Source organism: Guyanagaster necrorhizus (genome assembly GCF_019112545.1).
Source record: "Guyanagaster necrorhizus MCA 3950 unplaced genomic scaffold BT62scaffold_13, whole genome shotgun sequence".
In the NCBI taxonomy this organism is placed as follows: Eukaryota; Fungi; Basidiomycota; class Agaricomycetes; order Agaricales; family Physalacriaceae; genus Guyanagaster; species Guyanagaster necrorhizus.
In genome coordinates this window covers 602,937-616,301 of record NW_025064892.1, presented here as the reverse complement: position 1 = coordinate 616,301, position 13,365 = coordinate 602,937, and the positions used below count along the sequence as shown (strand labels likewise).

The 13,365-nt window shown below is 48.8% G+C and overlaps 8 protein-coding genes across 8 annotated transcripts; 5 read left to right on the top strand and 3 right to left on the bottom strand.

Moving 5' to 3' along the window:
* The first annotated feature begins 60 nt into the window (after nucleotides 1–60).
* Nucleotides 61–1,277, top strand: BT62DRAFT_932415 (N-terminal nucleophile aminohydrolase). Its single transcript, XM_043186351.1, has 7 exons — nucleotides 61–138; nucleotides 187–230; nucleotides 282–376; nucleotides 426–507; nucleotides 559–714; nucleotides 767–984; nucleotides 1,034–1,277. The coding sequence occupies exons 1-7, from the start codon at nucleotides 116–118 to the stop codon at nucleotides 1,205–1,207; spliced, it is 792 nt and encodes a 263-aa protein (XP_043039567.1). The 5' UTR covers nucleotides 61–115; the 3' UTR covers nucleotides 1,208–1,277.
* BT62DRAFT_950059 (uncharacterized protein) lies at nucleotides 1,032–1,648 on the bottom strand (the record flags this gene model as incomplete). Its single annotated transcript, XM_043188134.1, has 3 exons — nucleotides 1,032–1,275; nucleotides 1,323–1,519; nucleotides 1,570–1,648. The coding sequence occupies 3 exons, from the start codon at nucleotides 1,646–1,648 to the stop codon at nucleotides 1,252–1,254; spliced, it is 300 nt and encodes a 99-aa protein (XP_043039566.1). The 3' UTR covers nucleotides 1,032–1,251.
* A 73-nt stretch (nucleotides 1,649–1,721) lies between these two features.
* On the top strand, nucleotides 1,722–3,479 carry BT62DRAFT_968959 (eukaryotic translation initiation factor 3 subunit 6). The gene is made up of 5 exons (XM_043188926.1): nucleotides 1,722–1,961; nucleotides 2,011–2,165; nucleotides 2,218–2,984; nucleotides 3,038–3,146; nucleotides 3,200–3,479. The coding sequence occupies exons 1-5, from the start codon at nucleotides 1,754–1,756 to the stop codon at nucleotides 3,335–3,337; spliced, it is 1,377 nt and encodes a 458-aa protein (XP_043039565.1). The 5' UTR covers nucleotides 1,722–1,753; the 3' UTR covers nucleotides 3,338–3,479.
* A 769-nt stretch (nucleotides 3,480–4,248) lies between these two features.
* On the bottom strand, nucleotides 4,249–5,926 carry BT62DRAFT_1076461 (uncharacterized protein). Its single transcript, XM_043179222.1, has 4 exons — nucleotides 5,725–5,926; nucleotides 5,253–5,662; nucleotides 5,076–5,196; nucleotides 4,249–5,024 (listed from the first exon to the last, which is right to left on the bottom strand). The coding sequence occupies exons 2-4, from the start codon at nucleotides 5,439–5,441 to the stop codon at nucleotides 4,594–4,596; spliced, it is 741 nt and encodes a 246-aa protein (XP_043039564.1). The 5' UTR covers nucleotides 5,442–5,662; nucleotides 5,725–5,926; the 3' UTR covers nucleotides 4,249–4,593.
* Nucleotides 5,927–6,085: 159 nt separating this feature from the next.
* Nucleotides 6,086–7,581, top strand: BT62DRAFT_968957 (mitochondrial carrier). The gene is made up of 7 exons (XM_043188925.1): nucleotides 6,086–6,209; nucleotides 6,260–6,495; nucleotides 6,543–6,631; nucleotides 6,680–6,778; nucleotides 6,838–7,031; nucleotides 7,084–7,176; nucleotides 7,233–7,581. Exons 1-7 carry the CDS (start codon nucleotides 6,168–6,170, stop codon nucleotides 7,449–7,451), a joined length of 972 nt encoding a protein of 323 aa, XP_043039563.1. The 5' UTR covers nucleotides 6,086–6,167; the 3' UTR covers nucleotides 7,452–7,581.
* On the top strand, nucleotides 7,569–8,495 carry BT62DRAFT_994418 (uncharacterized protein). The gene is made up of 3 exons (XM_043190465.1): nucleotides 7,569–7,597; nucleotides 7,664–7,709; nucleotides 7,759–8,495. The coding sequence occupies exon 3, from the start codon at nucleotides 7,763–7,765 to the stop codon at nucleotides 8,387–8,389; it is 627 nt and encodes a 208-aa protein (XP_043039562.1). The 5' UTR covers nucleotides 7,569–7,597; nucleotides 7,664–7,709; nucleotides 7,759–7,762; the 3' UTR covers nucleotides 8,390–8,495.
* Nucleotides 8,386–11,294, bottom strand: BT62DRAFT_950049 (uncharacterized protein). The gene is made up of 2 exons (XM_043188133.1): nucleotides 11,232–11,294; nucleotides 8,386–11,181 (listed from the first exon to the last, which is right to left on the bottom strand). Exon 2 carries the CDS (start codon nucleotides 11,166–11,168, stop codon nucleotides 8,457–8,459), a length of 2,712 nt encoding a protein of 903 aa, XP_043039561.1. The 5' UTR covers nucleotides 11,169–11,181; nucleotides 11,232–11,294; the 3' UTR covers nucleotides 8,386–8,456.
* A 191-nt stretch (nucleotides 11,295–11,485) lies between these two features.
* Nucleotides 11,486–11,791, top strand: BT62DRAFT_830865 (uncharacterized protein; the record flags this gene model as incomplete). The annotated part of the gene is made up of 1 exon (XM_043182405.1): nucleotides 11,486–11,791. A coding segment is annotated over one exon (306 nt), but the record flags the coding sequence as incomplete, so codon positions are not given.
* Between the last annotated feature and the right edge of the window lie 1,574 nt (nucleotides 11,792–13,365).

Below are 13,365 nucleotides of genomic sequence, written 5' to 3'. Positions count from 1 at the left end.
TGACGTGACCGTAACGCGACTTGGCTACTTCGAAGTTTCCGGGACTGCCGTGACCGTCACGTCACAGATCCACGACGCGCGTACTCAAGCTTTGTGGGCTTTCTCATCTACCACCATGTCTCGAACGTCCTACGACAGGTATGCATATCTACTCAATACCTTTGCAGAGTTGCTGACATGTGTTAGATATCTCACCATATTCTCTCCGGAAGGGCGCCTATATCAAGTTGGTTCGTGTCAATCTCATTGACCCGTCGACAAGCTCATCCACCGATGCATAGAATATGCTTTCAAGGCCATTTCTGGATCTGCTCACACGGCAATTGCTGTTCGCGGAAAGGACACCTCTGTCGTGATCACTCAGCGAAAAGTTCCCGTATGCTTCTGCAAGGTGGTATGTACGCCAATAATGACGTTTGCTCTAGGACAAGCTCTTGGACGCGTCAAGCGTCACACATCTCTTCAGTATAACACCAACAATCGGATGCGTGATGACGGGACTCATTGGTACTTGCCAAGGATCGTTTTGTAGCATCAGACTACTCACCCATTGGACAGCCGATGCTAGAGCCCAAGTCACTCGAGCACGCTCGGAAGCTGCTGACTTTCGATACAAGTACGGGTACGAAATTACGCCGGACGCTCTCGCAAGACGATTGGCCAATATCAATCAGGTTTACACCCAGAGAGCAGCCATGCGACCGTTGGGCATATGTTTGTCGTTGATCTTAATACACGGCCAAATTCACTGATCGTTATATTATAGCCATGATACTCATTGGTATAGATCCTGAATATGGGGCTCAATGTTTCAAGCTGGACCCCGCTGGATATTTTGTCGGCTTCCACGCGACAGCCGCTGGGCAAAAGCAGCAAGAAGCCATGAATCACCTAGAGAAGAAATGGAAAAAGCTAGACTCTGGGCGAGGCGCCGATGATGCTGCGAAAGCCGGCAAGAGCTTGAGCCGAGCAGCAGTAATTGAGGTGTGTCTGCAATATCATCCATCCTGCTTTGATTGCTGAGAGACTTTAGATGGCCATTGAGGTTATGTCTACCGTTCACGCGACAGATTACAAGCCAGGGGAAATTGAGATTGGTATTGTGTCGGATGCACCGGAGGAGGATGTGAAGACAAGAGGCCAATGGCGCGTAATGGGGGAGACAGAGATAGAACAACATCTACTTGCGTATGCAGAGAAGGATTAAATGTCTACGGAAGACTTGACGACGATGATTGTAATTATTTTGCATCACCACAACGATGCACCTCCACTCTGTCCTGATATCAGCCAGCAAACTAAATATACGGCGTAATGCATACCTCAATGGCAGCCATTTCAGCGTCGTTCAAGTCATGCTTCCAAAATCTTTCGGGTGCCTCCCAAAAGTTGGTAAAAGCGCCGCCAGTCGTCAGGGTCTTTGTCGAAGATGTCTGTGCTACTGCTGACTGGGACGGTTTCCGGAAACTCGCCGGGAGCTCGGGTGGACCGTAAGGGTGCGCATGAGGGGCTTCAGGTCCTGTACCTTCATTCAGTTATCAGCTGGAGCAATACGGTGAGCATACGTACTAGAAGGCCATACACGCTTTCCGAGGAACCTGATTAGCGGAGTACGTGCGGTCGAGAGTAGACGAACAGATGGATGCATGGAGGAAACAGGAACAACGCTCTCTTCCCGAAACGGAAGCATCATGCCGGTGGCTGTGCTCCAAAAATTTGGACGTCCTCCGAGTCGACGACCACGACGACTCCGATGGCAGAATACGACCTGTCCAAGAAAATCATTTCCTACCTTGACCGCCATCTGGCCTTTCCTCTGCTAGCCCACCTCGCCGAAACCAATATCTTCGCAGTACACGATGTTCAGGTCGCTGAGTATGAGCTAGCTAAGGGCACCAACATGTTCGACTACGCACAGTCACTTTTCGTGCAGTTACACCCTGACGCTGAGGTTCCTGCAGGTGGGCATGTCCCTCTATATTTTATCCAATTGCTAAGCTATGATGGCAGAGTTTGACGAGAAACGGCAGAACGCTGTATCGATGCATGAAAGACTGCAACAAGAAGCCCAGGCCGTGTTCGATGTCATTGAAAATCCTGATGTCGTACAGGCTTTGCGGCAAGACAAAAATCAGAATTTGCAGTATCTGAAGGAGCATTACAACGTGCGCAATTCAAGCCCTTTTTTCTTGGATACAGCTCACTTTTTTTTGACAGGTAACGCTGGAGCAAATAACTGCCCTGTACAACTTTGGAAAATTCCAGTATTCGTACGGAAACTACAGCGGTGCCGCTGACTACCTATACCATTTCCGTGTTCTGTCGACCGACAACGACTTGAACATGTCTGCTCACTGGGGTAAACTCGCCTCAGATATCCTCGTTGCTCGATGGGAAATTGCTCTTGAGGAGCTCAATGGTCTCCGGGAACTTATCGACTCACGATCACCTGCACCTCTTCTGCCCACCGCAACAGCCACAAATGCCTCTGCACCCGAACCAGCCCTTGCCCAGTTGCACTCTCGGACGTGGCTAGTTCATTGGTCTCTCTTTGTCTACTTCAGACATCCACAAGGTCGCACCCTGCTTCTTGAAACCTTCCTGTCACCGACATACCTCAACACTATCCAAACTGCTTGTCCGTGGGTTCTTCGGTACCTCACAGCAGCCGCGATACTCTCCCGGAAATCTTCCGCCGGAGGAGGAAATACAAATGCTAGCTCATCACGGGTGAGAAACGCCATTCGCGAAGTCGTCAAGGTCATCCAGATGGAGGAGTACCAGTATTCGGACCCTGTCACCAATTTCTTGAAAGAACTCTACGTCGAGTTTGACTTTGAGAGTGCCCAAAAAGAGCTCGGAAAAGCTGAGAAAGTGGTCGAGAATGACTACTTCCTACTGGAGTTTAGGGAGGAGTTTTTGGATAATGCGAGGTATCTGATCAGCGAGGCTTACTGCCGAATTCACCAGAAGATTGATATTGGGTGAGTCCGGGTCCGAGTCGCGTTGAAGGCAGTTCTAAACGTGATGAATACAGAGATCTTTCTGATCGGCTGAACCTTACACGCGCTGAGGGCGAAAAATGGATCGTCAACCTTATCCGTGAGACTCGAATGGGCGCGGATGCCAAGATTGATTTGGAGAAGGTTTGTTGTGCTTGGTCTAGATTAGATGTGGTGGACTAATCCGTCTGTCACAGAACGTCATCCAAATAAGTCGTCCGCCTCTCCCGATATACCAGAGCGTGATTGAGAAGACGAGAGGACTTGCAATTCGGACGCAGGCGCTTGGCGCGGCGGTCGCAAGGACAGGTCAGCAACCAGTTGCAGCTCAGTGAATGTTGGCTAGACCGTAGGATACGAGTTGTTGCTTTGGATCTTCAAGGTGCATACGCTACTATCTTTCTTATTCAAGTCAGATGCAATGTACCATATGTCATCCTCTATTCTATTGAACAAGGGCCCATACCGCCTCCAGACAAGTGCCAGGTAACAAATTGAGGTTCATTATCGTGTTTATGAATGCGATTGCGAGAGAACAGCCCGGAAAACAAGAAGAAGAAATGGTCTCTTGCATTCTCAGTCTCTCTTAAAAGAGCGAAATATACATCTATCACATCCATTGCATCATGATTGCTTAAATTTGCTGTACAACTGCTTAGAAATTGTGCATATTTTACAAGCCAAAATTTAGAACTGGCAGAACATGAGACAGGCTGTAAAAGGGAATGCATGTCTCGCAGCGGACATAATTAACCCGAAGCATGGCTCCTCGAAGGGTCTCGGGCGGCTTCTATTCTTCTAAAGTCGTTGTATTAGAGGCATAAAGTGCCAGCATTCAAAAGACGCAGACCTGGTATTATCTACGTCAGTTGTTGAATGAGTACTAAGTAGAACGTCGTTCCAAGTTGCAGTACGAGTTAAAAAGCCAGCTAGATGACTTACCGGTGGATATCACAAGGACTTTCCTGTGTTTTTCATCAAAATATAAATATCCTAACAGGGAAAACCTCAGTATTGCCTAGATGCGGTAGGATAAATGTTTGAAGCGACTCGAAGGAAAACTAACTTAGTTTTTAAAAAGGGCTTCGACGATACCGCCGCAGTGATATTTAAGCGGTGTCAAGTCCCCGTGTTTGTCAGAAAGCTAGCCGGGTGTTCGAGACATGGGATTGCTCTGAAGATAAAGTGACAGACTCAGAGACAAGATGTGTTTCCGGCGCTGCCAACTAACTTGAAGCAAATATAAGTTTGTACAAACGAGCCGCATCAATGTCTGCTTCACATCTACAGTCTGTTCGGTAAGCTTTCGCGTGTGGGTGCTCAATTTATGGTAGACTTTGCAGAGAAATGATTGCACGACGGAGTCAACGGGAATTACGGTAGGAAGTAGCTCGACGACTCGGCATCCCCGCCCGCAGCTGATACCAGTGGTTTCATTCTGCGTGGTAACCATGGTTGAACTTGGAAGCCATGCTAATACCTAAGAGCGTGCATAGGAAGAATAGCACATTAGATGATAATCATTGTCTTCGGCGATAATCAACACGTAGGCCTGCCCCATTCCACGCCAGATTCTCTGATCAGCAAAGCTTTACGTCAAGGAATATAGAAAGGAAACCAAGGCAGGCATCATCCACAACATCTCGCTCTCCATTGCCACGGCCGAGTTAGCAGTTCCTGAAGCCATAGAAGTAGTTCCTGAAGCCGCGGAAGCAGTTCCTGAAGCTGCAGATGCGGCGCTTGTCGATGCAGGTGCAGTCGAACGCTCGGTAACAGACGCCGACGATGCTCCCACACTGGAGGTTATTGTGCTTCGTGAAATGCTGGATGTAGCTGTGATAACCGACGTCTCTGATATCGTTGAATGTGAAATTGGCGTGCTGCCGCCGCTGCTGGTACCGGATACTGTGTTTGAAGTGGATGAGGCTATGGCCGAAGTAGACAATGGCCTGTTCGCATTTTGACCGGGAAAAGTAACTTCGGGTATTACTATACCCTGAATGGAGCATTCGACTACCAACTCTGTGGAGCAGTCAGATTTGAATGCACAAAGCAAGAATACAATGAACGTACGATCCACAACCGTTTGATACTGGGAATAGTCCGTAATGTTCGCCGCAGTTCCAACACATTCAATGCAAGCCACATAGTTGTTTTCAAAGGAGGACGTGCAGCATTCGGATGGAGAACAATTCTTTGTATATAATAAATGATTACAGAAAGCAGACTGAGAGCAAAGAACCTGCTTACCGCACTGACCAAGGCCATAGCAGCAGAGCACGGCGTCTGGCATTGCGGTGGGATGTCAGAATCTTGTCGACTGACGAAATGGAGCGCTCTACTCCACGACAGAGCGCGGGGATCCAGAGCTATTACGCAGGTTTGCAACTGTACGCCGAGAAGAAGGAAGAGAAACGTTGACAAGGTCATGACTGACATTCACCAAGTCGTGAGCGAAGACTCGTGCTGAGGTGCTGGGGGAAGGGATTCCCAGCAGCATGTCAATTAATATATGATCAGAACCGCCCGGGGTGCTTCGGGAAAGGGAACAGAGATCTAAAACGGGGAATTGCCCATGCGATTTCCTCAACATCTTGGTTCTGTTGGCCCTGAGACATGAGAAATGGTCGACCGAGAGTGTCTTCTATTCTAAGTGCCTTCTGGTGCCGTTAAATGAAAGATTGATCAAATGGCTGTTTGAATGATGTTGACTCGGAACTACCTGGAGCTGACGTACTATTACTAGCTGATGTGTATTCGGATGAACTTCAGTCCATTGCGGCCCGATAAAAAGAGACCTTTCGGGGATGCAATCACTGCGAAATGCGAGCCGAATGTTGGCCAATTTTTCGAACTTCAGGAACTTGTTGGGTCGGTTAGGGCCTAGAAGTGATGGAGAATAAGAGGGGAAATTTTGCGTCGATAGCTAGTAGTCTAAGTCCACATAGGCTCACTTTGTTGTATGGAGAATACCATTTTGTAGAATATTCGAACTTCGAAGTAAAGCCGTTGAAGAAAAGCAGGATGATCCGGCTTTCCGGCCCGACGTCAGAGTCATTCCTCGATTACCTAACCCCTGTTTCCTACTTTTCGCTTTCACGTCGTTCTACGTAGCGTTCGGAGGATTTGCTGCAGACGCGTTGAAATTGCCCAGCGGCCGCTGGAATGGTGAAGCAACCACCCAGCTTCTTTCCTACGACTGCCTTGGTGCGACATTCTGATGTTTTCTCACCGCTGAGTTTACCTCTTCCACTTAGGATCATGCAGCTGCAGGAATCGGTGCTGGTGTCGTCGCCACGCTTTGTATGAACCCTCTCGACCGTCTCAAGGTCAAATTTCAAGTATCCGAGACGAACCCAAAGGGAGCCTTCGGGAAACACATATGGTACGCTCTGAAGGATATCAAGCAGCAAGAGGGATGGAGGGGGCTGTATCGCGGTGTAGGTCCTAATATTGCTGGCAATGCTACAAGCTGGGGGTTTTACTTTCTATTGTAAGAACAATTTCATAGCTCTCTTAGTGGTTCTCATCGGATGTCAGCTATAACATGCTCAAAAAACGCGCGTCTGGAGATGACATTACTCGACCGCTCTCCTCTGCAGAGTATCTGATTTGTTCCGCCGAAGCAAGTAGGTGCTAGTTGATAATCAAAGAATGTTTGCACTCACATCGTACAGGTGCTGTGACGGCCGTAATGACCAACCCTCTGTGGGTAGTCCGAGTGCGTATGTTCACCACTGATGCAGGCTCTCCCCATGCCTATCGTGGCCTATGGCGTACGCTCATTTGATTCGTCACTCATTGACATCGTGATTCCAATTCATTTTCCGTTCAGACGGTCTCCGAACTATTGTTCAGTCTGAAGGCTGGCAAGGACTTTTTCGCGGCACATGGCTGGGGCTTTTTGGCGTCAGCAATGGGGCGATTCAGTTCATGGCATACGAACAAATGAAGCGCTGGGGATTTGAGAGGAAGAAGAGACAATTTGAGAAGTCGGGTCAGCCTTGGACACCTGACGTAGACAAATTGGTACGTGAAGCAATTTCGGTCGGGTTTTGCGATTGACGCATAAATGGGACAGTCGAACACCGCTTACACAATTATGTCTGGTGCCAGCAAAATGGAAGCTTTGGCCATAACATATCCGTACCAGGTCGTACGATCCCGCATGCAGGTATCATATCTACTAGCTTGTTTCTTATGATCCAGCTTCGCTAATTCCGCTGTCAGAATACCAATGCAACGGCTAATCTCTATCCCAATATTCGGACTACCATATTGAAAACTTTGCAGCAGGAGGGTATACGCGGATTTTATCGCGGCCTTGGAACCAATTTTGTGAGAGTCTTGCCAGGTACCTGCGTCACATTCGTTGTATACGAGAATCTGGCATGGTTACTCAGATCAACGGCCGCAAACAGAGCAAAGAGGTTGGGGATCCTAGAGTAGAATATATCTTTGTACTATTTAATACCTATTATCCAATACTTATATGGATACCTGTGGTAGAAGGTCTTGTGGCGGTGTTCATTGTTGCTCACCGGGTTTTGATAGCAATATGACTGTCCTGCTTTTGACCACCACGATCTCAAAAGGTGAGGATCTAAAAATGAGTGAAGACGGCTGGTATCTAACCAACACCTGTATCCGTGTTCATCCAGCACGATAATTATTTCTGAAGCCTTGTAAGAAAGACAAGCAAGCAAGGTCAGTACATGTCACGATTGGCGCGAACTTGTCAGTAATTCAGAGCTAGGCCAATGGCTTCATTTGTGGCATTTCGCAGCGCCGTCGTGAGGTTACCTGGCCGCCAAGTCCGCCACTTGCACTCTACGCCCGTTTCTTTTTCAAAATACCGGCTGGAAAATAAACGAATTCCCTACGAAACCCTCCACCTCATTGACCCCGAGACTGGTCAACTGCGAGAGATCGTCCTCAAGGACTACCTCGATACCATCGATACAAAAAAATACAAACTCGAACTGGTGTCTACAAGCCCTAAACCGGTTGCCAGGCTCCTAGAACGGTGGAAAGAGCACGAGAAGTTGAAGGCAGCCAAGACGAAGCGGTTGGAAAGTCTTCGCAAGGCGGAGCATAAGGAGTTCCAGTTCACATGGAATATGGCTCCCTCGGATTTGACACACAAGTTCAATAGCGTCAGAAAGGAGCTGGAAAAGGGCGGGAAAGCCGATTTGGTTTTTGTTACGAAGAAAGGACATAGGGCTCCCAAGGATATACCTGAGAGGCTACAGGCAGTGGTGGATGAGCTGGCCGATGTTGCGAAGGAGTACAAGGGTAGAGAAATTGTCGGTCCAATGGGCGCCATTTTCCTTCGGGGTACAGGGGAAAAACCTGCAGATCAGCCCTCAAAAGAACCACCATCATGACACCAGATAATAATACAACATAAATATTAATCCAAATTAGTGGGCTATTCACTGAGAAAAACTCCTGCTACATGTCTACATATCTGCTCAAACGAAGCTTCCGTTGCAATTCGCTCTCAGTGCAGATTTCTGGCTCCGTAAATGATGAGAACGTCTCCCTCACGATCTGGAACCCTCCCTGATGTCTATCGAACTTCTGCCGCAAGAAATACTGGACACCAGGAGCCACTTGGTGTCCAGCAGTATGCATGTCAGTCACGACTCGATGAAGACTGTCCTTGTGTACAGAGTCGTAGGCTTCGTAGCGAGGACGAAGACCAAGTTCAAGTTCTTTATCTAGCAAGCGAAGCCATGGGCGCCTCACCCCGCTCGTAGGGAGCAACGGGAAAGGAACCAGTGCCTCCAGCACAGCATAAAAGAACCTCGCATCAGCCTTTGGCTCCCTGATCCGCTTCGGATCCACCTCCATCCCCAGAGCTATTGCTTTCTGCGTGAGCTCCATGAAATCACGGTTCACCGACTCATCGCAAAACCAGAGGTAAAACGCAAACGCGGAGCGTCTCCCCACGTCACGCCGAGAGCCAAAGCGTCTTAGACGTATGTTTTTCCACTCCCAGGATTCGTTGTCATAACCCCATCCGTTCACTTGGGGACGGGATCCGACATAGTTGGCCTCCCGGGAGTAGCACGACACCATCACGGTGTACGCGTGGATGTGCAACCTCCAGGGTCGATTCGTAGAGTTCATTTCTGGGATGAAGCTCGCTCGCTCACACCATCTTGCAAGATTCCACACACGCTCGGCAAGACCAGTGTGCCCACCGTGCCGGAGCCCTTCGATCATCGCTGCAAAGAACACCGGCCCATACTCTACCCCGCGCCGGACGTATGACAGTGTTAGTTCCTTGGCTACCTTGCTGAGCAAGACGGGGCGGAACTCCCAGGGGGAGCAGAGGTCGATCACAGACAGCTTGGGAAAGATTACGGAAAGCAGTTGGATGATGCCATCGTAATTTTGGGTCTTGGAGAGATGTACTAAGTGTGATGTAAGAGTGACAATGTCGGGCACTTGAGGAGTGGAGGATGCGGGAGCACGGAGTGTCATGCTTTCCGTCTTGGCACGATAACGCGCCTTCATGACGCGACTGAAACCTGGTGCTACCGGATGCGACCGTGTGGGTCCAAGAAAGACACTAACAGCGTCTGATGATAGACCAAGACTGACCAAATGCTCCACATTCTGCAGCATGTTCATGGCAGCCTCTGTAATATCAGAGCGCTTCAAGCGGGTTCCCGACCGTATAAGAGTATTATACGTCACAAGATCCGGCCATAATGGCTTTTCACGCTCGGTCATGTAGTTGAGAATATGATCCGCTTTCTTAGGAGAAGAACGGTGATGGAGGGTGTAGTGAAGGAGGGAATTACAACTGTGAAGGTCCAGCATGGGTAACTGCTGACGGGTCACTATACGGCATGGGAGGGGGGGATTATTTCGAAGCGCCCTTCGGATGGATCGATTTTTACGAGTAGGCCGCCGTTGTCGTGGAAGATCATCAAGGAGCCGTCTGAGAACTCCGTGAAAGTAATCATAGGCCTTAACCTGCGTCGGTCTGTTGTCCTTGTCCAGTACCCATACTTTACTCTCGCTGTAAGGACAACGATAGAGAGCACGGATGAGAGCTGCGACATCGGGGAAAGGATATTCACGAAAATCGAGAAGGACTGCGAGGTTGGCTAAAGCCTGCAGCGACGCATCAAACTCTGCCTTCGAAGCATCGTCAACGGGTTTTTGAGATAACTTTTCATTAATGGAGGATATGATGGTCTGCAAGGAGAGAGAACGTGGCATGCTACAGACTTGCCGAAGATGCTGATAGCTGGTTAGCAATTGTCGTGACTTCTCCGTTTCCTCGTTTGGTGCCGAAAACCCCAGCTCTTCTGCAAGGGCATCCTTGACTTCCCAGTCATGAACAAGACCAACAAATATCAAGGACGCGAGAATGATCTCCCCGTGCAGGATACAGCTGCCAATCAATGCCCGGAACATACGGTCTGTGCGTTTCTGTTTGTATTTCCGAGCGGATTGCAAGATCTGAAGAGTAGAAATGATGAATTCATCCTTGGTCGCGGCAGGTTCCGGATTGAATACAGCAGGCGTTCTGAGGGCGGATTGTAGCATGATGTACTGCTCTTGCACCCATGTTTTGGGTGTTGAGGACGCCGCGTAGCCCTTGATGACAGCTTCCAGGGTTTTGACATGGATAGGTATTCCATTCACTATCATCCAATCGCATACATTGTACGCTTTCCTGAAGAACCCCTGCCGAATGAGTGCGTGAAGAAGAGTATGCGCGGATAATCGCGGTGAGATGGGACGAGGGAGTTGAATAGTGATGTTTCTGAATGGTTCATATTTTTCAACCATCTCCGGATCCTTGAGGACGGAGGGATTCGCCATCAAGGAGGAGAACCGGACAGAATTAAAGATATGATATGCACTGCTGACGTCGGCGCGTTGCACGGAGATCCTGATGGCATGAGAGGCTGCGCGAGACAGCTGGGCTGAAGAAAGAGATGGATCCAGGGATGGCGGAAAATATGTAGAAGGCAAGGATGGTTGGAGTTCAACATTTGATAGAATGGTCGCAGACCGAAAAAAATTTCTTGAGGAAAGCGAACGTGACAGACTTATAGCATATATTGAGAGCGACCTCTGCTCAGCGGCGCGGTACACAGCGTTGAGCACATTAGCACCTGTAAGCCAATTGCATCGCATATAGCTCGCATAACTGTAGGAAAAAGTTGGTAAATAGAGAAGGAAATACAGTGCGCGACTCACCCAATCTCTGTCTCTAGCTAGCCGTCAGTGGGCCACGATGAGGACGATATTGTCGGAGAGCTGTTGGCTTATGTAACGCAAGGACCAGAGCTTCGGGCCGCCAGCCGATCTCTGACTCGAACCACATGGATTTTGACGAAAACTCCTCCATTCTCTGTGATGGCTGCACTAAAGAGTTGCACAAGCCGTACTTTGACGTTCTCTCCTCAGTCCTGCGCTCTCTACGCTCTGCGAAGCAGGTCGTTCCTTCTGCAGAAATGGTCAAAACAAAGACCAAACTTCAATCTGAAATATTTCGCCTTGAAAAACTCATAAAGGCTCTTCAGTACAGTCTCGGGAGGCTCAAATGTGTGGTTCCTACATATGAATCTCTATTTGCACCCGTTCGGCGTCTACCATTCGAGGTTCTTCAGGAAATATTCGAACAGACTCTCTATTCCAGTCTTAATGACATGTTCCCGTCGTCAGACATAAACAAGACTGTAACACTTACTCCCATCCGACTAGCATCTGTGTGCTTGTACTGGCGGGGGATATGCCTCGCATCCCCCAGTTTATGGAGGTACACGTACATCTCCATAGGTGTCCGGGACATACACAGTCGCGAGATCAACCTCATCAGGACTTTCCAGCAGCGTGCACAGTCCCAGGATATCCTAACGCTGCGAATCCGTTCTCTTGTGAGGAACGGGAGCGACAGTGCTCCAGAGGATGGAGAGCATCCGCATATGCTTGCGTCCCTTCTGCTTCCGCCTCTCGAGTCTCAGGGTCGATCAGAAATGGTGCCGTATCTGAGCGTAGATGCATGTCAGGAAGTCATTTTTGAACCATCCTATCGAGAAAGTCCCGACCTTTCCATCTTTCGTCGTGATAATGGAAACGTAGTTCAATTCTGCTGGCCCTCCCTCAAATGTCTCGGTGTGTTCCCCATTGGGCCCGGGGTACATTTAGACACTTCCAATCCATGTACTCTCTTCCAAGATGCTCCTCTCCTACATGAACTCAACATCTCCAACCCATGCTTCAATGCTCGTCATTTCATTCTTCCTTGGACTCAAATAACCACTGTACGGTTTCGCGATAATCATGATACCGAGGTTGTTTCCTCATTTTTGCGTGAATTACCCAGTATCGAACACGTAGAATTTTCTAGGTGCAACTTACAATGTTCCCGGGGCGATTACGTTGTGCCCATCACTTCCCTGACGACAATACATTGTGATAGGGCTGTGGGGGTGGCCAAGTTCCCCAGGTTGGAGCGCCTTGAGCTTCGTAACACGGACAAAAGGAAACCGAGTATCCTTCTTGAGTCCAGTGCCCTGCGAAGGCTCGCCTCAGACTTGCTCTACGTTTCAGCTAGTTTGACAGAGCTGACTTTGCTGTACGTTTCCATCCCCTACCAGTATCTCCTCATGGCACTCGAAAATGCAATACACCTCAAACGCCTCGTGATTGTTGAATCCAGATGGGGGAATGTTGTCACACCCGAGTTCATTGAAGGCTTGGAGGGGCTAGTCCCAGATCTGGAGCACCTGAAGCTGGTATGGTCGGAGTATGGATTCATTAAGGAGGAGCTGGTTGTTAGCATGCTTGAGACGAGATATACTACTGCTGCGTTGATGTCAGCAGTCATTGGGCCTAGGCGCGGTGGCCTGCTGCAGCGAGAGGTTTTGGACAGGATGCAAGCCTTGCGGGAGCGAGGGTTGATGGTCACATTAAATTGAGCAAGTTCCTCGTTTCCTTCCAATACTTTTTTGTTGTAAAGCTGCAGTATTTATCGTGTTGTTTACTTTTAGAACAATCACCCAATGCATTTTGATTCCATTCTTGACCAAAAAATATCGCAGTTATTGTCTGGTCCTTCCAGTATTTATCTTTCCATTATAAGGAAGTTCATGGACTCGGGGATCGACGGATTAGTTTGCCGGAATTTAGTTAAAAGTTCGTAGGACCCGGGAATCGGACCGGGAAAACGGAAACGCGCTGGCAACCCACCATCATCACTGTTCTTTGGCTAGAGCGGTTCTTTGGATTAAGCACTGATCGACCCTGTAACTCTTCTTTGTCGAGGGAGAAATATGAAGGTGGCAAAAGCATGCGATAACTGTAAAAAAAAGAAAGGTGCGTCTCTTGT